General features: G+C 43.1%; 3 protein-coding genes across 3 annotated transcripts; 1 reads left to right on the forward strand and 2 right to left on the reverse strand.

Annotated features, from left to right (window-relative positions):
• Window positions 1-2553: 2553 nt before the first annotated feature.
• On the forward strand, window positions 2554-2865 carry LOC308344684 (histone H4; the record flags this gene model as incomplete). Its single annotated transcript, XM_080806421.1, has 1 exon — window positions 2554-2865. The coding sequence occupies one exon, from the start codon at window positions 2554-2556 to the stop codon at window positions 2863-2865; it is 312 nt and encodes a 103-aa protein (XP_080662547.1).
• Window positions 2866-5077: 2212 nt separating this feature from the next.
• H1-6 (H1.6 linker histone, cluster member) lies at window positions 5078-5716 on the reverse strand (the record flags this gene model as incomplete). The annotated part of the gene is made up of 1 exon (XM_080805873.1): window positions 5078-5716. One exon carries the CDS (start codon window positions 5714-5716, stop codon window positions 5078-5080), a length of 639 nt encoding a protein of 212 aa, XP_080661999.1.
• Window positions 5717-13151: 7435 nt separating this feature from the next.
• On the reverse strand, window positions 13152-27307 carry LOC308344537 (histone H2B type 1-C/E/F/G/I). The gene is made up of 2 exons (XM_080806123.1): window positions 26878-27307; window positions 13152-13404 (listed from the first exon to the last, which is right to left on the reverse strand). Exon 1 carries the CDS (start codon window positions 27265-27267, stop codon window positions 26887-26889), a length of 381 nt encoding a protein of 126 aa, XP_080662249.1. The 5' UTR covers window positions 27268-27307; the 3' UTR covers window positions 13152-13404; window positions 26878-26886.
• Between the last annotated feature and the right edge of the window lie 53 nt (window positions 27308-27360).

Genomic DNA, 27360 nt, shown 5'->3' on the forward strand with positions numbered 1-27360 from the left:
ACCTCATGGTTTTATTCATTCAAATGTGTGATGTGACCTATTAGCCACAACTTGTTTGTAGGGTTTTTAGCTGAAAGACGTACCTCACATGTTGAATGAACGGGGTTCTCTGAAGCCGGGTTCTCTGAAGCCAGTTTCTCTCTGAGGGTAAGAGAGGAGAAAAGAAAAGTCAGCCATGAAGGTTCCAGAGTGAGCCACCCCTCTCCCAAACCTTAAGACCAAGAAAGGCAGGCACTCCTCACCGAGTGGAAGGATCCATTCTTTTTTTTTTTTTTAAGAGTTAATTTGCCTGTCTGTCAGGAGAGAGAGAGCAGCAGGCAGAAGGAGAAGCAGGCTTCCCGCCAAGCAGGGAGCCCGATGCAGGACTCGATCCCAGGACTCGGGCATCACGACCTGAGCCCAAGACAGATGCCCAACCAAGGAAGGATCATCTTTACTATACATCTGTATCCACATACCTTTTAAATATTTCTGTTCTGACATTCACAATTTTTGAGTCGTCATTGAGAAAAATTGATAAAAGAGAACATTAGGAGAAGGGAATAGAAAAAAAGAATAAGATATCAAAATAAAAGTGAGGTTTTATTAATGATAGAGTGGGCAAAATAAAATTGTGGGGAAGCTGGCCTGGATCTCTGGCCGAAATGCAGAGGGCACCTGCTGGGATGTGTATCAGCAGTGGCTCACACCACGGATTTTTGCATGAAATTACCATATTATATACATGCTATTTTTATTTATTTCCATGAATTAAAAAGCATGTTGAGATTTCAGTTTTACTTATAACCTCAGACCTTACATCTTTTCTCTGTAGTGTTTGACATTTTTTCCTAGCTAAGTCCTCTTTGTAAAATATGTGTTTGTGGTGGGGGAGGAGAGAGTAAAAGTCAGGAACCTAAAAACCCTCAATCTGGGGCAGAGGAATGCTTAATAGTTCCAGATGTGTTACAAATCAAGGCTTTCCTACCCTCTCCTGGAACTCTTTTTTCATCTGAGAAGGAATGAGATTTTATATATATATATATATATATATACACACACACATCACATATATATATAATTGTAGAGCATATATATATAGCATATATATATCACATATATATAATCTCACATATATATGTATATATATCTCACACACACACACACATATATATATATACACACACATATATATATATATATGATGGCTCTCAGGCCATAGTCTCATTCTAAGTATCCACAATAGACATTTATTTATTAACCAGGATGGAGGGTATGCACCCCCCCTTCCGGGTTCCGACTAGAGTTAGTCTCATCATGGAAATTTTCAAAAGCTGCAGCAGGAGGCTAAGGAGAAATGTTTTATTTGAAAAAGCCCTCTCCCAAACCACATTCAGATCCAATTCTGCTCTATTCTGCTTTTTTTTCCTTAATGGGATTAGCCTTGTTTAAAACACCAATAATCTCATCAAAAGCCCTCCAGAAGAGGGCCCTGTAGGCTTTGTAATGACCTTAATCAAGTATTAGCCCTGCCCGACAATTAATCCCCAACTCAACAAAACGTTTGTTCTTGTCTCTAAACCTGGAGAAGGCTGACAAGCCTTGAGTTAGGGAGGGAAGGGGAGCTTATTAGGAATTGCAGGCAAATCAGACAGGCCCAGCAGGCCAGGAAGAGGGTCCAGGGGCAACTGGCGGTCCAAGCTTAGCTCCAGGTTCCCTATCCCTGGCACAGACTTTTGTAGAAACAGAAGTCACTCAATAATGTTTGAAAGGGAACAGGGACGCCTGGGTGGCTCAGTTGGTTAAGCGGCTGCCTTCAGCTCAGGTCATGATCCCAGCGTCCTGGGATCGAGTCCCACATCGGGCTCCTTGCTTGGCAGGGAGCCTGATTCTCCCTCTGCCTCTGCCTACCACTCTGTCTGCATGTGCTCGCTCTCTCTCTCTCTCTAACAAATAAATAAATTTAAAGAAAAAAAAAAGAAAGGGAACAGACGTTTTATTTTGCAATTGTTCGCCTTCCCACCCACCCCCAGACACGGGGCCAGAGCTTTTAGATAGCCAGGCTTAAACTTCGCCCAGCATAAAGAAGGCCTTCTAAATGTATCAGTTTAATAGGAATATTGAAGAAAGCGGAGGGAAAGTCCCTTGACCTATAAATCCACCGTCTTTCCCATATGACCCCTACATTCCCCCCCAAGGAACCATTACACAACTTACTAGTTATTAAGTGGAAATAAAATGAAACGTTGAGTGGTTCTCTTTGCTCAGCGGCTTTACCTGATAAAAAAGAACACATTCTACCTACAAACGCGCCCGGGGAAGAACAACGCAGGACAGAAGAGAAAGGAGCTTTCCAGTCAGAGGAGAGCCTTACCTCCTCCTCCAGCGCGCCGGCGCAGAGCGAAGTTTCACCGGCCAATGAAAACATCGATATGTTAATGAGGGCTCCCTGCCCCACCCTCCCCTACTGACCTAATTTGGAAAGAACGCCAGAGCACAGCGTTCTCAATCAGGTCCGCAGAAATGCTATTTAAAGGGCTGCGTAAAGACGGCGCCGTCAGTTCTGCGACAATCATGTCTGGTCGTGGCAAGGGCGGGAAGGGCCTGGGCAAGGGGGGCGCCAAGCGCCACCGCAAGGTGCTGCGCGACAACATCCAGGGCATCACCAAGCCCGCCATCCGGCGGCTGGCCCGGCGCGGCGGCGTCAAGCGCATCTCCGGCCTCATCTACGAGGAGACCCGCGGGGTGCTCAAGGTGTTCCTGGAGAACGTGATCCGCGACGCCGTCACCTACACGGAGCACGCCAAGCGCAAGACGGTCACGGCCATGGACGTGGTCTACGCGCTCAAGCGCCAGGGCCGCACCCTCTACGGCTTCGGGGGCTGAGCGCACGGAACCCACCCGCAATACTTCAAACACAAAGGCCCTTTTCAGGGCCGCCCACAAAATCCTTTAAAGGGCTGTTAACGCTTCGTAGGCTTAACTTTAGTGTAGTGTAAAGTTCAGTGGTTGTTGCTAAGGATAAATCTCCAGAAAGTGGGTTGGTAGTCGTTTGCGGAGTGCTGTAGTCTCAGGTTATGGGGCGTTTATACCATAGTAACGGCGTCGCAAGGTTGTTTTAAGAGGTCAAGTGCTGGCAATGAATTGTTTTCAGGACAAAAATGCGTGTATTTTACGCAATCGTGAGCGCCCCGACGAAGGTCCTTTACATAAGCGCAGAGGCGGAACCCCCCCAACGCACAAAGCTCTCCAGTCACACCAGCCGCGTCTTTGTAAATGAAGGTCTTCTGGGGACAAGTTCTGATTGGGTGATACTCGCTGTGGTGCGGCATAATTGCAGAGGGTGGGATTTCAGCACCATTTTCCTGTTGGCTGGAAAGGGTTTAATTGCTGGACCCGGAAGTGGAGAAAGAACCCTGGTTGGTTAACTTTGTTTTTAACCCGAAGTATGCCAGGAGCTAAAAAGATGCGAGGAACAAAGGTGCGCAGGATACCGGGGTCAGCTCTAGACGGATTCGAGCAGTGCCCGGCACCTGCCGGCTACTAGGCGGAGGTCTGGGGTCCGTCCGCTGCTGGGCGCGGCAGTCGGGCGGGGGCCTCACGGCCTTCCCCGGTAAGTGAAGCATATTCCTGCGCCGCCTTTCCAACCTGAAAGAGAAACTGACCGCCATGTCCAAGCAAGACACAGGCTGTGGCTGATTCTATACAACTTCAAACCATGATGTGTATTCGTTTTCCCTTATATAGAAGATTGTCAGAGGCCTAATTACATGGATGAGTTTAGAAAGGCAAGGCCCTAACGAGTTGTAATACAAGCTTGCACATGAAAGAATGCGTTACATAGTTTTTGCATGGGTCTTTGTTCAAGGTTGCTCCAAATACCAAGGCCCAAAAAAAGATTAACAGTATGAATTTAACATTTATAGTAACCTTTAAGAATGCCAAATCCCAAATTAAGTGAAAGCTGAAAAACTAATTTTGCTTAAAATGAGAGAGGCCTTCACTCAGACCCTGAGAATTTCCGTTTTTGTGATGTAGTTCAGTTTGGACCCTAAAAACTGTAGCCCCAGTATTTCCATAAAGGTTTGGTATTTTTCAGCCTGTGCAACACAATCTGGACAAGCCTATCCACTCTTAATAAAACAGAATGACAATTATATTGGACTAATTGTATTAACAAACCAATTTTTTTAATGTGACAATACAGTACTTTGGAAATGATATACAGTATTTCAATATTTTTTTAAAAGATATTATTTGACAGAGATCACAAGTAGGCAGAGAGGCAGGCAGAGACAGGGAAGCAGGCTCCCTGCTGAGCAGAAAGCCCAATGCGGGACTCGATCCCAGGACCCTGAGATCATGACCTGGGCCTAAGGCAGAGGCTTAACCCATTGAGTCACCCAGGTGCCCCTCAATATTCCTTCAACTGTAAACTGAAGGTACTTGATATTTCTATTTTTAAATGTTAAACCCAGGGCACCTGACTGGCTGAGTTGGTTAAGTATCTGACTTGATTTTGACTCAGGTCATGACCTCAGCATCTTGGGATGGAGCCCCCAGGTCAGCTTCAGGCTCAGCGGGGAGCCTGTTTCTCCCTCTCCAAAATCTTCAAAAAGTAAATGGAAAACTCCACAAAGATTTAAAATTCCAATCCAAATCTTGTTACAATTCCTATATATTGACCCACAGAAAGCTGTGGACAGTGAGTTCTGGAACCCTATTTACAACAGTACCATGTAACAAGGTCAACTGGAATGCAAGCCCTTGGGAAGTCAGCTACATTCCTGCAGAGCTGATCTCCACTCCAACCTCAACCTACAATGCCTTTCCAGAGAAACACGGCAGCTATGCAAGGCCATGTGCCTGTGCAACGTACTTTTGGACGAGGCTACAGGATTTCCAAATACTGATAAACCTTTCTAGACCGATACCTTCTCTGACAGAACCCTACTTCCTACAAGATAATTCACTTAACAGACCATTACACGGTTACACAATTAAAAGCCACTACAAGTTTTCAGTGTCACGCCGTTTTGTAAGTATTTGGGGTGGCTCTTAAAAGAGCCTTTGGGTTCACAACAGAGCTTCTTTTGGCCTACTTCTTGGACGCGACTTTCCTCGCATTGGTTTTCTGCTGGCTCAGCTTGGGCTTCCCGGCCTTCGGCTTCTCTGCTCTGGCCTTCCCCGGGCTCTTTCGTGCTTGCTTGCCTTTGGCCCCCATGGCCTTCCTGCCGCTTCTGGCCGCTTTCTGTGCTGCCGTTGCCCTGGGCTTCTTGGCATGCTTGTTGGTCTTGGCCCCTTCGGGGGATTTCGATTCCCTGGATAAAACCAGCTTCTTTGCCTTGGCGGAAGACGGCCTTTTGGCCTTGCTCTTGGTGGGCTCAGGAAGGGCCTTCTTGCTGAGCTTGAAGGAGCCCGAGGCGCCGGTGCCCTTGGTCTGCACCAGGGTGCCCTTGCTCACCAGGCTCTTGAGGCCCAGCTTGATGCGGCTGTTGTTCTTCTCCACGTCGTAGCCGGCGGCCGCCAGCGCCTTCTTGAGCGCCGCCAAGGACATGCCTGCTCGCTCCTGGGACACAGACAGCACCTCCATGATCAGCTTGGACACGGAGAGGCTCGGGGCCTTGCGACTAGCGCCTGGCAGGCCCTCCGGTTTCTTCCCCCTTTTCTTAACTGGAGGATTCTCCATTGAAACCAAGGCAGTGTCAGCTGTGGCTGCGGGAGCCGTCTCAGACATGGCGCGAAGACGAGCTGAGAGCGACCACCGACGAGCACAAGATACCGCGCGGCCTCCAGGCCTTATATAGGGCAGGGCGTGCTGTGATTGGTGCGCCACCCGGGCATCGCCCCGCCCCTCGGGGGAGGAGCTTTTGTGTTTGTTTTACCCCCAAAAGTTGGATCCCGCACAAATCCTCCGAGCAGAATCGTCCATCTTTCACTGCTGGGTCATCTGCGGAGACCCAGATTCAACGTGCCTTTTAACTTTTTCATGAAAAACGACCCTGAATGCCAAAACTGTTAGATAAAGCTCTCGATTTTCGGGAAAATTCAAGGAGAAGGAAATAACTTCCTCTTTCCTTGTAAATTTAAAAGGAATTTTGAACGAGGGGTTCACGTCAGCTCTTCTGAGTGGTTTTCTAAACGGATGACTTCCAATCAATGGAAAAAATAAATTATTCACACATTGATTTTTATTGGAAATTATTTATCTGTGTGAAGGAAGTAACACATCTCTTAAATGTCTCACGGCGTGCTTAGGAGATGCTTATAGACTTGTCTAAAAAATCGCAGAATACGACTTTATTTGGGTAAACACAATCTAATGAACCATAATTTCCAAGGCATATGGGTTGTTTGTGACTTAAACCAGTCTTAGGTCCCTGTAGCTTGATGGACTGAGTAAAGCGACCTAACATGTGCTATCTGTGTTCCCCAAATCAGGTCACCTCCGTGAGCGGTGTCCTCAACTGAATTTTGCTTCTGGTTTCATTAGGCCAAACCCCACCCCCACCCCAATCCCCGTCTACCTCCTAAATGCCAAGTACAGACACAGAGAAAAAGATAGAGTCCCTACTCCCAATTAACTTGAAAATGGGAGGCAGGAAGAGCTCAGTGGGAAGCGTAAGCCCAGATCTCCAGCAGGACTGGGCTGGCCCCTGTGCTTGCAAAGCTGTGCGAGAGGAGTTACCGGGATAAGGTCTGGGATGCCTTTTTGGGCTTTTCCTCGGACTTGCCTTCGTAAGAGGTCCAGATGGGAATTTGTTTACCAAGGCCAGACCTTCTAGAAGGATGTTGAGAGAGCAGCGCAGTATGGCTGAAGCTCAGGCTTCAGCAGAGAAAAACCCGGAAAAGACCATCTTGTGAAGATCCCCCATCACCAACCCCCCGTGCCTGCATGAGAAGTTTGTTATTCTGCAGGTTGGGGAACGACCTGAAGTTTTTAAGGACAGGATTTGTGTATTGTTCTTGTAGCTGTCTTGGTTTTAGAATTTTCACCTAAAAAATAATTATTGGAAAGGGCTCAGTGTCAGAGGTTGGTAGTCTGTTGCAATAGTCTTAGAAGAAAGACAAGGGCTTCACCTAAGGAGACAGTATGGGAAAGGAGAGTCTACGTTTGAAATATTTCTGAAGTGGAAATCAAATGATGAGACTTTCCAACTTCTGGTTGCAAAGTGGAGTAGCAAAGTCTCTGCCTCTCTCTGTGTCATAGGCACATGCTTGCACACACACCTGGAAACACACACACATTCAGAAAACAATACCAACTTAAGTGCTTGCTTTCTGATGCATCCCAATCTATTTCATTCTTTTTTTTTTTTTTTAAGATTTTTATTTATTTATTTATTTGACAGAGAGAGATCACAAGTAGGCAGAGAGGCAGGCAGAGAGAGAGGAGGAAGCAGGCTCTCCGTTGAGCAGAGAGCTCGATGTGGGGCTCGATCCCAGGACCCTGAGATCATGACCTGAGCCGAGGGCAGCGGCTTAACCCACTGAGCCACCCAGGCGCCCCTATTTCATTCTTTTGATGCTCATTGCAAACTACGGGATTGATTTCACAACACACTAAGGCACTAATGTGACCCTCGATTTGAAAAATCTTTCTTCTAAGGGAGATTACAGGTGCATCTCACTGAGGACCCTAGGTTTTAACATGTGTTTGGTTTTTCTGACCCTGTGTGACCCCTGAGTACTTGTGCTTAGGGGTCAGGTTGTGAAGTGGCTTGAGCCTTATAATTCTAGGTTGACAGAACATATCATTCTATTGCTTTAAAAGTAATAAAGAATTGGAGAATTTAAAGAATTCTTACGTTCCATAATATAAGAGCCAGAGAAAGAACCATGATTCATACTTTGTACTGGAAATCTAAAAGCTACCGCACACACAAACACACACACACACACAGTGCTTACTGCTGTGTTAGTCATCATCCAAACTTTCTCCCCTTCAAAAAATGAAAATGCATAGAAACTAATTTGGTCATTAAGAAACTGAGTGACAAAAAAGTCATAAAACTCACCCAGGGTCTAAGAGCTAGGAAGCAGGAGGCTGGCTTTAAAAGGTTCGAGCTAGTTATAGACATCACCGATGTTGGGTCATTTTTTTTCTTCCTCTTGATATGTTACAATTGCTCTCCATGTAATTACATTTTTATAGTATTTTTTTGTGAGGCCATACTGCAATTTTATTTTGGCAAATTTTCCATTGTGGGAAAGTCAACCTTCTGAACTTTCGTGAGGGAAATAATACTGCCATAAACATTTCCTTAAGATCAACTTTTGCTGGCCTCTCTAACTTCTGTGTAGTAAAACAAGGGAGGCAGTCGAAGGAAAATAAATGTTTTCTTTTAAAAAATATATAAATTTATTCTGTCAAGATAGGGAAAGCATACAGCCCATTTTTAATATTAATTTAACATTCTAGTCTGTTGTTTTATTTTTTTAAGTTTATTTATTCATTTATTTTTTTAGTAATCTTTACACCCAACATGGGGCTCAAACTCATGACCCTGAGATCAAGAGTCACGTGCTCAGAGCCGAGATTTGAGGTGGGTGTTACACTGACCTCCAGAGCCTCTATTCACCTTCCTTGTTTTCTCCGAGCAAACACTTGGAGGTACTTAGTCTGGCTATATGACCTGAGGACACCTTCTTTTTCTGGACAACTGTAATCTCTTTGGTCCAGGTGTTGCAGGATTTTTCTCCATCGGTGCCCACAGTTCCTGGTCACACCACTTTGAAGAATGAAGAGGTAGACCAGACAGAGTGGTGGGCAGCAAAGCAGGTTTATTGAGCGATAGCAAAGTGATAGTACAAAGCTCCCAAGGAGAGAGGGGGCCTGAAGGGGTTGCCCTGTAGTCTGTTGTTTAAAAAAAGTGTTTACTCTATATTTCTCCATGTATGTGTGTGTGTGTGAATAAAATAAAGGCATCTGCAGATTTTCGGTATGTTCAGTGAGATCAGCAGAATTTCACTTACCAGAACGTCTACCCAACATGCTTCTTAGATTTTCCTAGTATCTAGACCTACCTTTCAAAAACGGTTAGCCTTTTTCATATGTTTCTTCTTTTTTCAGTAGCTATATTTGAACTTTGTTTCAAAGATAGCTTTATCTATCTTTAACAAACATTAGTTCACATTTGACTTCACCTCTTTTTCAACTGATCTCTTCATGTTTGATTCATTCTATTCTGATTGGTTGCTTGTTCTGCTATTGAGGAATTATTTTGTTTGCTTGTGAACAGTTCCATGGTTTGTAAAAGTTGTCTCTAAAATCATCAAAATCATCAAGTAGTATATCAAGTGTGGGTCTGATGTTGTTCCAGGGCTGAGGGACATAAAAACGACAGTTTTTAAATTAAGAAATAAGTATTACTTGGTCTCCAAACTAAAGAAATCACCACTTTCCTTATTTGGGAGGTAAGATTTAAATATATGCAATAACAACAATTATTTGGTGCTGAAATCAATGCCCAAAACAATAATCTGCCCAGGGTTTGAAGATGGAGAGGTCGGGTGGCACGAAAGGAGTCCTCAGCTGAGTCAGGTGGACCTGAATGACTTGTTCGGCTTGTTTCTGCCCCTCCTTATGAAACAGCACACCTTCCGAAGGAGTTCTAGAAACGTCTCAGAGGAAAGAGGACCAAACTCACCAAAGGCTAAGTAGAAAGCGCAGGAAGTGTCTGCCCGCTAAGAAAAATGATTTGCATAATTAGAAACCCACTGGAGGAGCCATTCAGGTAACTTATTTCTGTTCTTCCTGACTTCCCACCTGGCTTATTAGCTATTTATACGTAAACAAAGACACTACTGGTATCATGCTGTTTCTTAACTTGTGACTGCCACGGATAATGCTAACAACATAGACTTCTATGCAAAACCTTTCCATGGATGTTGATGAGCCAGTTTTCGAAAGTAAGGAGACACAAGCATTAAGACTTAGTGTGAATTTTCTGTTGCACTTTAATAGAGAATATGGAGTCACTAGAAAAAAAGCAAGAAGCCTTTTTTTTTTTTTTTTAAACTTCCGAATAATAATCCAGTAGACTTAGATGGCGTATGCCTGTTTCCCCTTGATTTTACCCCTTCTTCCAGTCTGGAGCAGAGATTCGCCCTCCCGAGGAGCTAAAGAGGACCATAAGAAAATCACCATAAGGAAAATTACATGGAGGATGAAAATAGAACGATTGAGAGCGCAGGATGCTAGAAGAAACCTGTACACTTGGGCAGCCTCAGCTGCTCCCCACTGCCCGTGACAGAGCAGCCAAGCTCTCCTGCTAATTGGGAAGAGCGAATCTCTTTCTAGCTAACTGACTACATACGGATTTCTGTGAAATGCAGCCCAGTGCATTCCTGAGTCGGTGGATAATACCTTCCCATGAACATGCCAAGTTCTGCCAGGCACACTACTGAATCCTTCCACAAGAGTGCCTGATGTGTGGGCGGGGCTTATCTGTGCAGACCCCCTGAATGGGAGGATGGACACATAGTCCATCTAATTTCCACCTGTAACTCCGATGTTTCCTTTATTTTTTTTTAAGATTTCATTTATTTATTTGACAGAGAGAGATCACAAGTAGGCAGAGAGACGGGCAGAGAGAGAGAGGAGGAAGCAGGCTCCCCACTGAGCAGAGAGCCTGAGGTGGGGCTCAGATCCCAGGACGCTGAGATCATGAGCCATCCAGGCGCCTCTCTTTTATTTTTATTTTTTAATAAGCATTTAAGGGGATCCTGGGTGGCTCAGTCAGTTAAGAACCCGACTTTGATTTCGGCTCTGATGATGATCTCAGGGTCATGAGGTCGAGCCCCCAATGGGGCTCCACACTCAGTGCGGAGTCTGCTTGAGACTCTCCCTCCATCTCCTTCTGTCCCCTGCCCAGCCCCCACCCATAAATAAATAAATCTTTAAAAAAATATTTAAGAAAAATAAAGAAGCATTTTCCATTATATATCTTTCCAGTTAATTTACCTGTCTGACTAGGACCACTCTGAGAGCCTGCTTCACGGCACATATCACCCTCAATCAATGCTGTAAGGATATCATTAGGCTTTACGTCACTTCCCACTGGGTGGGCAAAAATGGTTTTGCACATGATTTGCATTTTAGTTTTGCAAGAAGTTCAACATTTTTCATGAGGGAGCAGTCAAAGCCTATTTATTTAAGATTAAACACTAACCTTCTGGTGACAAGTCTCAGTCTAATACTGGTTGGGGAACATGTGGCCCTCGGCCCTCCAAGGCTATTGTCCGTGTGTGCAATGGAGGAGCTCCGGCCTTGGAATAAGGACACCAGGGTGAGCTTCCAAACCTTGCCTGTTTCTGATTCTTGTGATTGGGGCCAAATAACACTTTATTTCTCCTAGTCTTATTCACTTTCCTATTTTTATTTTGTTTTTTGTTTGTTTGTTTGTTTTGTTTTGTTTATTTTACTTTTTCAGTGTTCCAAGATTCGTTGCTATTCACGTTCCTTGTCTGTAAGTCACAGCGAAGACACTGTCTTGGTCTGCTCAGGCTAGCGGAAAAAAGTACTATAGATGGGGTGGCTTAAACAATAGAAATTTATCTCCTCGTAGCTCTGGAGACTTGAAATCTGAGATCAGAGTGCCCGCATGGTCAAATTCTGGTGAGGGCTCTACATGGCTGTCTTCTGGCTCTGACCTCGAATGCTCTTTCTACGCTGTGTGCATACCGGAACTGTCTTTCCCTCTCGCTCTTCTTACAAGCCCACCGATCTAATTCGATTAGGACCTCACTTTTATAACTCCCTAAGCCTCAAATACCTCCTAAAGCCCGTCTCCAGATAGAGTCACATTGGGAGTAGGGCTTCAAGGTATGAATTCTGGAGGGAGAGAATGCAACGCCCATTAGACACCTTTCTCATGGAGTCGTTGGGAGGCTGGTAAGGAGCAGTGTTGGTATAAAAGTAGGTTTGGTTCCACACACAGCCAAATGCAGTTTATTATTCCAGCAATGTCCCAGGCAGAGGAATCCCTGCTAAATGCTAGTTTTCAGTCTTAACCTAAGAGTCTACTTATTCTGCATATGGTGCCTTCTGCGGAATGATTGTGACCATGGGCCACAGTTCATTTTTTATGGGATCATGGCTAATGAAAACATGGGGGAGAGGTCCCAAGAGGGAAATGACATTTCAAAAAATTTTGACGGGGGCCTGTCAGGTTAACAGTGCTTTAAGGAAATTCTCAGGCTAAATATGCATGCAGTAAAACAGGGATTTTCTTTTTTTTTTTTTTAATTTTATTTATTTATTTGAGAGAGAATGAGTGAGAGAGATCATGAGAGAGGAGAAGATCAGAGGGAGAAGCAGACTCCCCAAAGAGCTGGGACCCCGATGCGGGACTCGATCCCGGAAGTCCGGGATCATGACCTGAGCCAAAGGCAGCCGCTCAACCAACTGAGCCACTCAGGCGCCCAAAACAGGGATTTTCATAAAATGTTGGGATTATAAATGGGCATGTTCCTTCTGGATGGCAATTTGGCAATGTCTGTATCAGGAGCCTTACAAAATGCGGTGACCTAGTGATTTAGTATTTCTACTTCTAGAAGTCTATCTTAAAGAGATAATCACAGGGGTGCCTGTGTGGTTCAGTGGATTAAGCCTCTGCCTTCGGCTCAGATCATGATCTCAGGGTGCTGGGATCATGTCCTGCATCGGGCTCTCTGCTCAGTGGGGAACCTGCTTCCCTCTCTCTCTCCCTGCCTGCCTCTCTGCCTAGTTGTGATCTGTCTCTGTCAAATAAATAAATAAAAATCTTTTAAAAAAAAGAGATAATCACATATTTAAACAAAGATGTGTGATCTGTTAGATCTCGAACGCATAAAAATGAAACGCAGGGGGGTGCCTGCCTGGTTTGGTTGCAAGGGCATGTGACTCTTGACCTCAAGGTCATGAGTTCAAGCCCCCACGCTGGATATAGAGATTACTTTAATAACTTTGAAAAAAAAAGTTTTTAAATGGACCTCAGTCTAAATAGCTAATAGCAGAGGACTGTTTATATAAGTAATGATACAGCCACTAAATACTGTTTCTAAGCATATCACCTAGAAAACCATATATGTGGATCTATGGCATGATACCTAAACATGTTTCGTATATGCATTATACGTGTATCCTATGTATCCACATTCATCTATACATATCTGTCATATACATATTAAAAGGAGAGACTAAGAGTTATTTTAATTCTCTTCTTTATATATTTCTCTTTTTACAAAATTCTACAATAAACATTTAATATTTTTATGCTCAGAAAATAATATTTTAGCCTGGTTCTTACAGATCCTTCTGTGATTTTTAAAAATCTTTCCATTAATCTTCTTATAGCGTCACTTGTTGTTTTACGTGTGAGATGCAACGGTGTTCAGCAGTGGCAGGTGGTAGTAAAGATGTCTAAAACCCCTCTTCTCCTCCTGTGAAAAGAGAGAGATTGATCAATTCACTTTCATAATTCATCAGATCCCTGATATTGTACTTGAATTCAGCAATAATGAGGATGGTTAATTTCACTGGGAGCTTGTTCTGCTCCAGGCGATGTTCTAAGCACTTTATAGATAACAACGTACTTGATCTTGCGGCAACCTTGTGAGATACCTCTGGTCCTTCTCTCTGCTGTGTAGATGAGAAAGTGAAGGTTGAGTTTCCCCAGTGACACAGCAGTTGGATGGTGAGTCTCTGTAGTAAGTTCACACCCACTAGCGCTGGAGTCTATGTATACTCTTAAACAAAGGATGAATATGGTCCAGCCAGTGTCCTTTACATTTGAGCTAAGGTTTTTTTTTTTTTTTGAGATTTTATTTATTTACTTGAGAGACACAGAGAGAGAGAGTGCATGCGCAGAGCAGGGAGAGAGAAGGACAAGCAGAGTCCCCACTGGGCAGGGACCCCCACTCGGGAACTCAAATCCAAGACCCTGGGATCATGACATGAGTTGAAAGCAGACGCTTAACCGACTGAGCCACCCAGATGCCCCTGAGCTAAGTCTTGAAGGGCAAGTAGGACGTCAGGTTAGAGCTTTTCACAAAGGAGACGCAGTGACAAAAGCCAGGTCGTGGACACTGTCTAAGGCGGGGTGCTTGGGGTGGGCCACAGCTCGAACTGCCTGTGAGGGGCCGGGAAGTTCCTTATATAACCACAGTTAGAGTTCGAGCTTGTTATTCCCACATGGAGCAGCTGAAACTGTGCCCAACAGCCACCCTTCTCCCAGCTGCTCATCCCTTTGGGCGGCTAACAGATGAGGTCATCCCCCATGAGCTTTTAAATAAGTCAGATGAAACATATCTGATGGAAATGTACACAAATAAAGGCTTAGTCTACTTCTGGGGTGTTCTGAAATGCACTTTTCCTCCTCCTCTTGTCAAGCAAGCAAAGGCAAACCTGATTTTATCCCCTGCAGGTGTCCAAATCCCATGCAGGAAAACGTACGGAGGGTTTGCTTATTAGGGAATTCTCTTTTATATGTCTGGACTGATGCGTTCCTTGGGCAGGGAGATATGGGTTCCTGTGGCAAGTGTTTGCATGCCTGGCTAATCTCAGGACCCATGATTATAACCCATGCTTGACACAGCTAACAACCCAGTGATCGTTTCGCTTCCCAAAGACAAAGATTTGTGCATCCTGCTTTGTTTGTTCTTCTAGAAGTGCAATCGCCATCATATTCAGGTAGGTTCAAAGCAGAGCCTGCTGGTGGTGGTGGGGCGGGCCGGGGGAAAGCCGTCCCCTCCCTTTAGCTGGCAAGGGGTAGTCTCCCCCACAAACGATGACCACCTCTGCTGACTCAAGACGTGACCCCTGATGTTCCCACAGGGCGTTTAGCGGACTCACTGTCACTTCAGACGTAGTGGTCTTAACAATGATGCATGCCACGGGTTGTCTTAAATCCCGTGGAAAAGGCCCCCAATTTAAAGCCTATGCTAGAGGAAACCACGGCTCTCCCTTTGGGGGCTCACGCTCATACATGACCTCACAAGCTCTCGCTCGAATGAAGACACTGATGAGGGTAGCAGAGAAGGAGCGACAGGTACTGGGAATGCTCCGCAGGTGCAGAAGGCCATTGGTTTCCCCTCGTTCCTTCATTCCAGGCTCATCTTCAAGGGCTTCAGCCCTCTCCGCTTTCCGCCTAACACGTTATCGTTCGGGGATTCACTGAGTTAATAGAGTACACATTTAGAATGTTCCTGGCACACGCTTCGTGCCACCCCAGTGTTAGCAACTATAGTGATAGTGTTTTAATTAATGAAAATATAAATATTACATTAACTGCCACCCCTGACCTGCCTTTCTCTGCTGTACTAGGTGACTCCCCAGAGTCTGTATTCCTTTCTTGCATCCTATATAATTATGTCTGATAAGTATGATAACTACCATTTGTAGTCTGTCGTCTGCAGCCGAGATGAAAGGTCCAAGATGGTAGTGAGTTGTCCCTTTTCAAGGGGACAGTTGCTGAAGGTGGAGCGACAGAGCCAGGGGATAGTCCTTCGGGGCTGGAGCAGAAAAGGAAGACGTCCCCTTCATATGCCACCCCAAGACTGTCCTCATCCTTTCTGTGCCGGACATTGTCATTGGCTGGTGAAAAGCCATGTGGGGCTAGAAGGGACAGAAGGGACAGAGGAAGTGAGGCGGCGGAGAAGAGAGGGCAGGGAGAGGGAAGCGGATCTTGGGGCTCACGAGAGCTTCCTTGCTCTGCCTCCATCAGCTCTTCTGTCCGCTGGCCAGATGTGGAGGCTCCGGCGGAGATCTCTAAGACCCGCGGGTCTGCGAGGCACAAGCTGGAAGGAGTCGTCCCTGAAAGACATGGAGCCACGCCCCATCCCCTTGTGGCAGCGCATCATATGCCATTTTGTAACAGATTGAGGACCTTCTGTCTTGGCTCACCGCTAAGTTTTGGGCATCTGCTCCATAGAAGAGAAAGTATCACAGACCTTGCTTTGACCTGAGGCTTGTCTAGTGAAACAGACTCAACGCTGCCCTTCACAGTAGCGCCTTGATCCTAGATCCGGTCTCCTAAGCAATGATTAGCAACTGTCAGAGCTCCCACCCCACACGCGGGCTCCGCACACACTGGGGCCACCTGCTCAGAATTTCATTCCTGGGCTCATCATCGTGGTCCTTCCTTGTCATCCTCACCACTTTAATCCTGGTTCTTTTGCTTTGGGTTTTTTTCCCCCCCATGACACTTGCCTTGCCACAGACCAGATATTTTCATTATTCATTATGTTTTCCAGTCTCGCCTCCTAGAGTCCTCGTTCCCTGAAGGAAGGGATTGTGACTTTGTTCAATGATATATGCACGCGTGAACTTGGCACATAGTAGGCATTCAAAACAATTATTGAATGAATTGACTCATTCAATCATTTATGTGTACTGACTATGTGCCAGGCCCAGTCACAGCCCCTGGGGATACCGTGTGACCAAACCAGAGCCCAGAGCCTATTGGACATGACAGCTAGACAAGTAGTAAGAATTCATTGCAAACAGAGCAAGACGCACATTGAACGATTGGGAGGGCTGGTCAGAGGGGAGGCGAGGGGCAGAAGGATGTCTGCAGGATGATGAGGAGGAGTTTGCAAGGCAGGAAGAAGAGGGAAAGAATCAAAAGCTGGAGGTCCAGCATATGTGTGGGGCGGGGAACCAGAAAGCAGGATGTGTGCAAATCTGCTGTGATCCAGATCATTAAAAAACGGGGGGAGAAGGATGTCCCAGACACTGGGTAGGGACAGCACCTGTCAAAGTGTGTTTCGTGGATTTGGAGAATCCTGAAGGCAAGATAAGTAGCTCCTTCAACCCCATTCCGGACCAGCCATGATGTCCTAGTTCACACGCTAGCAAGACAGAGGTCCCATCACCCCTTCCCCTCATTTCCAGTTGATTAAAATTTCTGATCATTTTAGGGCAGTGAAAAAACAGTGTGCTATTATAATGATGGGTAGCTGTCATTATACATGTGTCCAAACCCAGAGAATGTACGACACCAAGAGTGAACCGCAATGGCAAACTATGGTCTTTGCGTGATTGCGATGGGATGGGTTGTTGTAGGTTCATCCTTGGGCGAAACAGAAGTACCATCCTAGTGAGTGGTGTTGCTAATGTAGGAGGCTCTGCATGTGTGGGGATGAGGGTACATGGGAAGTCTGTACCTCCCTCTCAATTTTGTTGTACACCATGTATATTTTAGACTGTAGGGGAAAAATGCCCAATTCACTCAGGTGTATTTATGTCTAGAACTGACTGGGCCAAATTCTGTCTCTGACCCTTAGAGCGGGGCTGGATCCTATAACTCATGAGATCACAGCCTGAGCCAAAACCAAGTGTCCATTGCTTAACCAACTGAGCCACCCAGGCGCCCCAGTCAGCATTCTTTTTATATCAAATCACTTGTGAAATTCCCATGACTTAAGGAAAACCGGTTTTTAACCAAGATCTTCAGTCATCAGCTGCCCTGGGGCTAAGGGTCGAAGGAAGGTTATAAATGAAACTTGGCAAACATCAGCAGACCCTGAGAACCTACCACGTACACGTCACTCTACAAAGTGCTTTCTGTGCATCAAAGATCCCCGATCTTCACCAACATCTAGAAGGTAGGTGTTATTACCATCATCCTCAAGACACAAATGAGGACACTAAAGCACACAGAGAGGAAATGTGGGTCAAACTTGGAGGTTCCATCTCTAGAGACCACAATCTTTTCCTCAGGGAGTCATCTCACTGGCATGATACTGTTTCTGGGACAAGTATTTTGGATTCGTGGTTTCATTTAATCCTCACCCCATTTTCATGGGTGAGTAATTACGACCACCTTACAGGCTCAGAGTGGTAGGTTTGTTAAATAGTAACTCAAAGACATTTAGCTAATTATTAGCACACTGTTTTCTTGTGTACAGGTATGCCAAGCAATAGGAAAATTTCATCCAACAAAGTCCAAAAAAGGTGATTATCTAACAGAGGGGAGAAAAAGCCTACAGAATAAGAACAAGATGTCATGTTTGTGCATTATTTTTAGTATAGACAATCTATTCTAATGTAGACTAACAAGCCCTTTAAAGAAAACAATTAGTGATTCTTTAGAAACTCACCAGTTCCTAAACTCTGGGAGCATGTGACAGGCTGTCTCTGCGTAATACATTCTTCCAACCCTCAGTCAGCATGTCCGTCCTGGGTTGGCCATATCTTCACCCCTTCCGTCATTGGACTTTCTCAGCTCCCCCACATGGGTCAAAAAAGTTGTGAGGGCAATCACAAATATAATAAGAAGAATCTGAAGTCCATATAGTCTCCAAGTACTTATTTGACATGTCTTATGTAGAAGAATAGTTCTCAAAGATCATTTCGATGTATTTTAGTTAAACAAGTATCATTTTTCCTAATTATTGTTTCAATTGTAATTTGAGCCATAGTCAGAAATAAACCATGTAGCACACCTTCTTGTTTAGGAAATTTTAGTCAAGGTGTAGAGGTCTAGGCTCTGAAGAATTTATTTTATTTTATTTTACTTCATTTTATTTCATTTCACTTCATTTTATTTCATTTCATCTCATTTAATACCGGGGAAGACGAAATCCAAAATCTAATCATTGGAAAGACTGATAATGGAGAAAAAGACAAAACGGCAACACAGGAGAAGAAAGAAGGAATGGTGGTCTAGTCTAGTTCTTGATCCGTAGAACCTTAGGAGAAAGACTCCTACTTCCACAGTTCTGGAGAACGTTCAATGAGTCTCAAGATTGTGTTTCCAAAGAGAATGTATATCCAAGTGGTGAGATTCTAAATGTGTTTGCAGTGAGAAGCAAATATCCATCTGTCCTGGAGTGTAAAAGCAATATTTTTAGTTAAAAGGACTGGAAATGGCCCTTTCCATCATTGCTATGAAGTTGACTTTTCTTTTCTTTTCTTTTTTAGAAAGGCAGACTGCCACATACAGGGCCTCATTTGGATGTGTCTGGAGTCTTGGAAGCTTGACTACCCTATGTTCTCCTGCAAATGGACCTTGAGGGCTTGTTTGGAGGTTCCAAGAGGGAGCACAACTACTCCTACACCCTTGACCAGAGAATGGTCCTCCTCTATCCAGGAATCATTCTCCTTCACGGAGCACACAGCTTCCAGGAGGGACGCACATGGAACAGTGAGGGAGGAAGGGGACACCCGCCAACCAGCCAGATCAGCCAGATCAACCCTGGTGATCAGTGCAGTGACAGATGTCACAATCCGATCACCCTCACATCCTATAGCTGACACTTCTTGAAGTCTTTAATCATATAATTTACAGAAGTGTGTCTGGTGACATCTTCTCTCCAAATGTAGCTTCCATCTGTTCAATTATGCTAGTGTGGGGAACAGTTATTGATAATATCTGACAATATCAGAAGGCCCTAAAGCAAAACATGTCAAAAACCAAGTCCCATGGATATTTTGGTACAATTTCAAATGATAAGAAGTTACGAGAATCTTTAGGTAGGGACACATTATCATGATTATTTGGATAAGGAGTAAAATATAGGCACTGTAAATTTAAGTTATTTGGGGCATATTTTAAAGTCTCTTATATTATCCTCTTAACAGATAGCAGATGATACAGACTGACGTGATCTGTCCAATAAGAATACTTTTGTACAGATTTTTGGAAGTATTTTACCTATGATCTCAGTTCTATCATTTACAAGTAGTAAAGGTATTACCAGGTGGGGGAAAAAAAACCCTATGTTTTAACAATAACATGAAATTGATTTGTTCACATGGTTCTTGAGGTATGGTTTGAAACCCTGCCTCAGCTTTATAGTTTTGAAATTTATATTAATTACAGATAACACAAGAGTCAATCACTTGTCCAGGCTTTGGGCTAATCAACATATTTGTAAAATTTGAACTAGTTGGTGTTCATCACTGGAGTTATTTTTATTTACATGATTATAAAGTCTGGAGATGGCTGAGCCACAGAAGCGGTATGAGAGATTTGTGATAGTCAATTTTTATCGAAGGTCTGGTTATATTTGATTTTATTTTTAGAAATCAGACTAGACAATTGGTATAGTACTGATGGTGAGGAATCCTTGAAAGGCTCTTTTTTGCATTGCAATTTGGGTATTTTCTTTAGCATTAGGTTTAATTTTAACTACTCAGGTTTTCTTTGGTTGCTCCTTTTCCTCTCATGAGTACTTACCCACCCCCAGCTCCCACCCCAATATTGACTGAGCCGTCTGCACAAGTTAGAAATCCCGTTTGTTTTCATACAAGTGAAAGCAAATGAACAACGGCCAGACATATCTATTTTAAGTAAATATGTCAACTCTTGAGCCGTGAGCGAAGTGACATTCTCAGATCTGACCTGCAGACTGAGTTATTGGTTATAGAGAATAAAGTGAAAATATAACTGTAAAATCTACTTGGATTATTCTTCAGGGAAAATTAATTACCAAATAATATGGCAAGGTTTTAATTAGGGTGGAACATCAGACAAACTGGCTAAAACAAGTTTAGTGTGAGAAGAGTTGTTAAAAAGTTATGGGATTTAATTTGCAACATGGTGGATGGAACTAGAGGGTTTTATGCTGAGCAAAATAAGTCAATCAGAGAAAGACAATTATCATATGATTTCACTCATATGTGGAATTTAAGAAACAAAACAGAGGATCAAAGTGGAAGAGAGGAAAAAAATGAAACAAGACGAAACCAGAGAGGGAGACAAGCCACAAGAGACTCTTAATCACAGGAAACAAACTGAGGGTTGCTCGAGGGGAATGGGGTGTGGGGATGGGGTAACTGGGTGATGGACATTAGGGAGGGCACGTGATGGATTGAGTACTTGGTGTTATATAAGATTGATGAATCACTGACCTCTCCCTCTGAAACCAATAATACATTATACATTAATTAATTGAATTTAAATTTTTTTAAAGTTATGGGATTTACTCTTATCAGAAGGAAGTTGGAAAGCTGGATTTAGATTGGAAAATTTAAGAATTACATAAAAAGCAGACTGTACCATGATTTGACAATCAATATTTGAAAAATACAAAATACACCTGATAAATTTATCATCCCTCCTTTCCTTAGATTGTGGGAATAAATTGTTGGCTCGCCATGGCTATCAAGGAAGGCCCAGGAATATTTTTTGTTGTAAAAGATATCTTAACAGTTTCACTATTTTGTGCTTTGACCTGAATCTAGGATATGTTAAAAAAAATTTGTTAGAGAAAGCTGGTTATTATATTAATATGTAAACATAAATCATAGCTATATAAAAACAAGAAAATGGTTGCAGTCATATTTTAGAGTGAAATGTAAAACACAGCATAAAGTGATCACAGCAAATTCTTTGAGGTGAGGTCAAGCACTTGTTAGAAATGATTTCAAGCTTGGCAAAGGCACAAAAATATATCGAAAGTTCCATTTGAATCCTGAATTTTTCTCTTCCTTAGAGTGTTTTTTGTTTGTTTTTTAACCAATCCTAGTAAGCCATTCTGTGCTTGTGTTTAGATATACACAAACCAACCACAGATAAACAAAACGATAAATTCATAGAGTGATACATTCAAAGCCTATGACTTCATTTGTAAAGAATATTTAACTAATCAGCATCAAGAAAATAACACATATTAAACTGAATTTAATACATTAACAAACTATAACAACTTCCTAATAAATGAACAGACTAAATGTAGCCACTGTCTTGTATGCATATCTGTGTTTCTCTGAAGCTATAATAATTAATAGGATCGGAACGTATGTGTTAACAACAGCCCTTAAAAGAAGCAGGAGATTTGCTCCCTCGTAGGCCTGAGGAAACTGGGAGCAATCCCAGTCCGCCAGGGCCTCTGGGCCAAGAGCACTCATTACATTTGCTTCCACAGATTCAAAGTGGCAAAACCAAACCTATCTAATTCTGTTCTCCTAAGACATCTACATGTTCTCTAACGTGTTTATCTAGCATCATTCTAAACTGGGTAAAAATATGAGCCTTGCATAGATCAAATTGTTTTGAGGGATGCATATTTTGCACCCTCTGATTTAGAAATTGTCCAGGTATCTGAAGATTGAGCATTAATGTATTCAATTGAATAGTCATGAAAATTCTCAGCGTTATCTATAGATTATGAATTCACCATTTAAGCTGACGCACCTGAGTTTTTGTGATTGGATGCAATGTTATAAACATCAGCTGTTTTAAAAATGATATGATCTGGGCACCTGGGTGGCTCAGTGGGTTAAGCCTCTGCCTTCAGCTCAGTTGTGATCTCAGGGCCCTGGGACGTAGCAGAAAGCTCGGTGGGGAGCCAGTTTCCTGCCTAACCCGCACTCCCCCCACCCGCCCTCTACTTGTGATCTCTGTGAAATAAATAAATAAAATCTTTAAAAAAATTTTTTTTAATTTAAATTTAAATTTAAAAAAAGATATGATCTATTGTGATTTAATTTAGCTCAGTGCCTAATTTACAGATATATAATTTTAAATAAAATGATTTTAATTCTTCTAACCGGTAAACCTAGTGGAAGATGTTTAGTAAATTCAAATTAATTCGGGTTGTTTTCTTTCTTTTTTTTTTTAAGAAAATAAACCCCAGACTTGTGTGAACTAGAATATCATGCTAACTCCTTATTCTTACACTGACAATAATAAAGAAAAAGACATAAAGCCATTTTTTAAAGCAAGATTAGTAAGCCAATGAATTTATCCAAAAAGTTATCTTAATTAAAAATATGCTGTATTTTCCTATAAAACTACATATCACAGGGGTGCCTGGGTGGGGCAGTGGGTTAAAGCCTCTGCCTTCGGATCAGGTCATGATCTCGGTGTCCTGGGATCGAGCCCCGCATCAGGCTCCCTGCCGAGGAGAAAGCCGGATGGAGTGCTCCATCCCAGGACCCCGAGCAGGGAGCCTGCTTCCCCCTCTCCCTCTGCCTGCCTCTCTGCCTACTTGTGATCTCTGTCAAATAAATAAATAAATAAAATCTTAAAAAAAAACAAAAAAACAAAAAAAACTACATATCATGACAAAAATTTAAGTTGTTCAAAAATAATAGAGAAGTTCTCTTTTGTTCCTAAACCTATAACCTGTTAGCAAAAACCACTAATTAAATTCACAGTTAAACTTTCCTGTTTTCTCTGAGTTACAATTTAAAGAGGAAACATTTAAAACATCAAGTGAAGTTTTATTTTGATTTGAAGTTCTCTTTCTTTTCTTTTAGTTTTTATTTAAATTCCGGTTAATTAACATACAGTGTTATATTAGTTTCAGGTGTGTAATATAGTGATTCAACACTTCCCTCCAACACCCAGGGCTCTTTACAGCCCATGCCCTCCTTAATCCCCATCACCTATTTAACCCAGTCCCCCGCCCACCTCCCCTCTGGTAACCATCTGTTTGTTCTCTAGAGTTAAGAGGTTTTCCTCTCTGTTTTTCACCTATGATTCTTTGTTTTGTTTCTTAAATTCCACATATGGGTGAAATCATATGATAATTGTCTTTCCCTGACTGACCTATATCGCTTAGCTTGATACTCTCTAGCTCCTAGTTTCTTTTGCTTTAAATTGTGTTTTTTAGTCTTTATATAAGCCATTTAAAATTTAAGTTTGCCTTATAAGTTATTAATTTCCTGATGAGGTAGAGTGGACGACTTGCTCAAAATTATTTGTATTCATAAAACAAAATATTCTCAATCATTGTGCAAATTACAGGAGCTAATTGTGAAACCGGAATAAAATCTAAAGGAGGTAAAACTGATGTGGGAAACAAAGGCAGAAGAAAAATTATTAAATTGCTTTACTTTCTACAGCCCATTGACAGGTCCTTAAAGCAGGCAGAGTGACATTCCTCTAGGGACTCAGCTGCCTCAATGTTGACACTTTGCTAAGGGCAAAAGGCTATCCTAGCTGGAAGCCCAGGACCCTGTAAGCTTACTTTAACATGTGAAAATTCTTTTGGAAACTTCCTTTATATCTACCCTACATGTTGGCAATCATCCCCCGAGCTTACGGCCCACTGATATACTTCCGAAGGGTCTCGTGACTCAGGTCCTATTAGACAGTAATAAATGACCTCTTCCTAGCAATAGCGAGCCCCTTCAAGGTCCTGGAAAACCTGCTTCCAAAATTCCCTACAGACTTACGCTACCCCTAATCCCCTCCCAGCTTGAAAGTATACAATGAGCCACTCCTCGTGACCCCATTGCTGCTCTTTCCGCCCACGGGTCCTGTCCCTGTGCTTTAATAAAATCACCTTTTTGCACCAAAGGTGTTTTAAGAATTATCTCTTGGCTGTCCGCTTCGAACCATAACATCTTTCCCACAACAAAACCGGGGCCACAGATTTGTTGATCAGTTAAGAGGAAAAAAAAAAAGAAGAAGAAGAAGAAGAATTAAGAAAAAAATGTAACTGGGCTCCCAGGGAGCTCAGTTGGTTAAGCGTCTGCCTTCAGCTTGGGTCATAATCCCAGGATCCTGGGATCGAGTCCTACGTGGTGTTTCTTGTGCTTCTCACTCAGCAGGGCATCTGCTTCTCCCTCTGCCCTCCCTCCTGCTCATGCTCTCTCTTTTACGCTCTCTCTGCCAAATAAATAAATAAAAATCTTTAAAGGGAAAAAAAAAAGAAACAAATGTAATTAAGACCAGAGATCTCTCAGCAAACACCATCGTTGAAAATATGAATAAATTCTCTGATACCCTTCTAAGTTTTGTAGGAAATTCTACTTACTTTCCAGTGCCCTAGCTCTTACAACAAACACATTAAGATTTAGTAACTATTAATGTCTGTTTTATAAGGGTACTGGAAGCCTTCTCTTTTTGTCTGACTCAGTAATCTGATTTATAATACCATGTTTCTTCTCACTTCTCTCTAATCTTGCTTAGAAAGCCTGAAGGGACAATTCCTTGGAATTATTGGATCATTCGCTTTAGAGGCTTCTGCAGAGCAAGGGACAGGCTTCTGCATGCTGGAGATTTGGTTAACTGGTTTTCTTTCTTGTCATTAGTCTCCTGTAAGGCCTAACCACTTAAAGTCAAAGTTATTACAGTTTGCCCTTTTTGACTTGTATTATCTTTGAGGCAGGAATCCTGTTTTTGCAGATGCTACTACTATTTGGATACATAATGTGTAAACACAAGAAAAGACCACTTTGAAAGGAGGAAAGAGACTCATCTTTAATTTCGGGAATCCACAGCACGCAAACACAAAAAACCAAACCCAGTGGATCACATTAAAGGCCAGAAAGAAAAACACCAATTTCCGGTTTATATGCTCTCAAATGCCAGAGAATATCAGAATCCCCAGACAAACACAAACAACCCAGAAAAGATTAACAAGTGCCCTAGACTAAAGACTGCCTGTCCTCTGCCACCAATAATCACTTCATGATGTGATATAAAACCACGAATGTGTAACCGATTGACAGAGTGCACTCAGAATAAGAGCCAAAATAAGAAACAAATTTAGGCAAGAACACATTTCAGCACGCAAGACTGGAAGGCAGATAAGCATAAAACTCAAACTGCCCAGGGCTGGACAAGAAACTTCTCCAGGTCACACATTTCTATTGATTCCTTGGCAGGACTTAGGTAAACATTGTCTTGGTGAAACTTTAGAAATAAATGATCAAGTTGTTAATGATTAGCCTGCCCTTCACTTGTACAGAAGGGGGAACAAGCTACAGGATTACTCCATCCAACACAGGCAAACCAGAATTTATATGAGACAAAGGGAAGAAGGAAAACAAAAATAAAAACAAAAACCAAAGACCTTGTAATCAGCCTGGGTAATAGTGAACCTGCACATTGTTGGGGTAGCCTGTAGTTGGCAGTTAGGTCAGTCTGAATTGGACCATCAGTCCTTGAGCAGGTTCACTAAACACATAGGAATTACAAAAAAAAAAAAAAAAAAAAAAAAAAAATCCAATTTCAGTTGTTGAAGGACTCCGGAAGCCTTGGTTTGGCTGAGGAGCTAGTGTGACTAGCATCTGGAACTGTCCTGTTTTTGCACTTCGACCTTAACTTTGTCAGAACGCTTCCAAGTTAGGCAACCAGAGCTGTGCTCCAATGCAAGCCTGTCTAAGGCCAGCCAGGCCTTTAATATTCTTCCCATGTTAATTAAAACTGCAGGTACAAGATCACGAGGCCCTTATGTTAAGTAACTTGGTGATCTACATCATGTTTCATCTAAAATTGTACAAGTCTGTGTTCTTTTATAACAATTTATTCCCTGTATTTCCCCATGTTTTTAATGGAAAAAAGCAAACTTCACCGCTAAGTACTGAAATGTGTTCCAGACCCAGATAAGACAAATGGAGAACAGAGCTTCTTTCACCTTAAAATCTTTGCCTGGAGCAAAGCTCATGAGTAAAGGGCTTAAACTGTAATTTCCCAGGTTGCACTATTTGCTAAATTAAAGTTCTCTAGTGGAAGATTTTGAGTATGCCAAGTTCAAAAGCCTCTTTCCTATTCACTCACCTCAGATCTCTGCCGCTAGTACTTACCTACCTTTAGTTCAGCCGCCCTTGGAAACAAGCAAGTTAGCCAGCAACTTTGAGCAGAGATCTAATAAAGCCATGGGTCGATCCTAACTGTTTAACATAAGCCACCTTAAAAGATTATAAATTTCTGTGCTCAAATGAGCCAGACCAATTATGGCAGAATTTAAGAATGGAGACTCAGAACAGCATGGGTTTTCACTAAGAAGGCCCCCAAGAGCATGGAATAATAGGATATTAACTTCCGCTTCGTATTGTCGTCACACTCTTAAGAGAGACTAGTAATTCCTTCTCCGGTAATGATTTTCTAATTAGGTAGAATACTTTGTCCCAAACCCATCACGCACAATTCTCAGTGCTAGATTACAGCTCTCTTAGTGGAAATGTGGGTGGCTCTGAAAAGAGCCTTTGGGGTAGGGTGCCAGGAGGCTTACTTGTCAAGTTCACTTGGAGCTGGTGTACTTGGTGACGGCCTTGGTGCCCTCGGACACGGCGTGCTTGGCCAGCTCCCCGGGCAGCAGCAGGCGCACGGCCGTCTGGATCTCCCTGGACGTGATGGTCGAGCGCTTGTTGTAGTGCGCCAGGCGGGACGCCTCGCCCGCGATGCGCTCGAAGATGTCGTTGACGAACGAGTTCATGATGCCCATGGCCTTGGACGAGATGCCCGTGTCGGGGTGCACCTGCTTCAGCACCTTGTACACGTACACCGAGTAGCTCTCCTTGCGGCTGCGTTTGCGCTTCTTGCCGTCCTTCTTCTGCGCCTTGGTCACCGCCTTCTTGGAGCCCTTCTTCGGGGCCGGCGCCGACTTGGCTGGCTCAGGCATTTTAAAAGCTCAGAACGCCCGAAGTGAAATGAAAGTAGGAAGCGAATCTGTGCTACTTATAGGGCTTTTATGCTAATGAGGGATGCAGACAGC

The sequence above is a fragment of the Martes martes genome (genome assembly GCF_963455335.1).
Source record: "Martes martes genome assembly, chromosome: 6".
In the NCBI taxonomy this organism is placed as follows: domain Eukaryota; kingdom Metazoa; phylum Chordata; class Mammalia; order Carnivora; family Mustelidae; genus Martes; species Martes martes.